Genomic DNA, 1,405 nt, shown 5'->3' with positions numbered 1-1,405 from the left:
CACCTGTCCTATATCACCTGCCTGTCCCCTGTCCTATATCACCTGTCCTAACCTGTCAGAGTCCTCCTGTCCTCACTAACCGTCCTCACCTTTCATCAGGATCTCCTCTCTAGGAACCGTCTGGAACAGTTTGTGGTACTGAGAGTTGTACTTGCTGACGGTCTGTGAAGGCATCGGGAGAAAAGATAGTTATTATTACGTTTATGTCATCAATAATCATGTAATATGGGTAAAATCAACAGAAATACTTGATTTAAAAGTCAACATTACAGAAGGAACTCGGACCATTGTGTTGAGGGAAAGAGCAGGAAGAGTGCAAATATAAATATGTATGAAAATATCAATAAATGTAAACACAAAATCCAGAATAATTCAGATGTGTGGAGAGTGACGGGCTTCCACAGGGCTCTGCTGTTTGGTCCTTTCATTTTACACGACTCTTTATACCTTACATATCACTTACATCTTGTATCCGGACCTTTATACCGGTCGGTACTTCTTACTTTGCTCCTCCATGAACTTGTTGCGTTAGCATTAGCATTTAGCTTTGTTTAGCTGACGGTAGCCAGCAGCAGCTCTGTTGAGACGTCCGGCATTAACTTGGAGATAAAGACTAAGAAATAATCCAGCTGAAGGTTTAATGGAAGCAAACAGAGGGCTGGTATCACATGTTACAGTCTCTTCATCTTCACCTTCATCGCTGGCATGACCTGTGTGCTAGCTAATAGCATGAGCTAGATGAGTAGCATGAATCACTGAGGCCAACTATAATGAGTTATATGAATGTTTTATGCTTTATGAATCTGGTTACAATCACAGGTTGATCTGTTTGAGACCAATAAGAAGGAAACATGAGAACATCGATCACATGATGAGTTGATGTGTTTCTACAGCCGGCCTCATTGAACTCAATAGAAGTTGAACGAATGTAAAACGTGAATGCTGTGAAATGACGTAATGAACTTTCCTTCTTTAATGTCTGCACCTGATCCTGAAGACGTCCCGTCACTGACGGCCGATGATTTATGAAAGAACTCATCTTTTTGTTCCATGAAGTCGGATTCCTCATCGAAATGAAGAAATAAAGATATTTAATCAATAAAACTCTTCTTTTAATCTTGTAGCTGCACATGCTTCATGATGAACAGACTCGTCTTTACTGAACCGGTTTCAGGCACAAAGATTATTCACGTTTTATTAATCCGTCTGCTTTAGTTGTGTTTATTTGTGTTTATCTGTGTTTATATGTGTTTATATGTGTTTATTTGTGTTTATATGTGTTTATCTGTGTTTATCTGTGTTTATTTGTGTTTATTTGTGTTTATATGTGTTTATATGTGTTTATTTGTGTTTATCTGTGTTTATATGTGTTTATCTGTGTTTATCTGTGTTTATTTGTGTTTAT

General features: G+C 38.0%; 1 protein-coding gene across 1 annotated transcript in view; it reads right to left on the bottom strand.

The window, feature by feature from the left end:
* LOC116401236 (GRAM domain-containing protein 2A-like) overlaps positions 1–1,284 on the bottom strand; it is a 7,454-nt gene extending 6,170 nt beyond the window's left edge. Inside the window, exon 1 of the mRNA XM_031879554.1 lies at positions 90–1,284. Within this exon, the coding sequence (XP_031735414.1) occupies positions 90–174 (85 nt within the window). The 5' untranslated portion in view covers positions 175–1,284. The remainder of the gene's footprint in view (positions 1–89) is intronic.
* Positions 1,285–1,405: the final 121 nt, after the last annotated feature.

This window comes from Anarrhichthys ocellatus, unplaced genomic scaffold (assembly GCF_004355925.1).
Source record: "Anarrhichthys ocellatus isolate YVR2014 unplaced genomic scaffold, GSC_Weel_1.0 scaffold288, whole genome shotgun sequence".
Lineage (NCBI taxonomy): Eukaryota > Metazoa > Chordata > Actinopteri > Perciformes > Anarhichadidae > Anarrhichthys > Anarrhichthys ocellatus.
The sequence above is the reverse complement of the archived record's forward strand: the minus strand, read 5'-3'. Positions and strand labels throughout refer to the sequence as shown.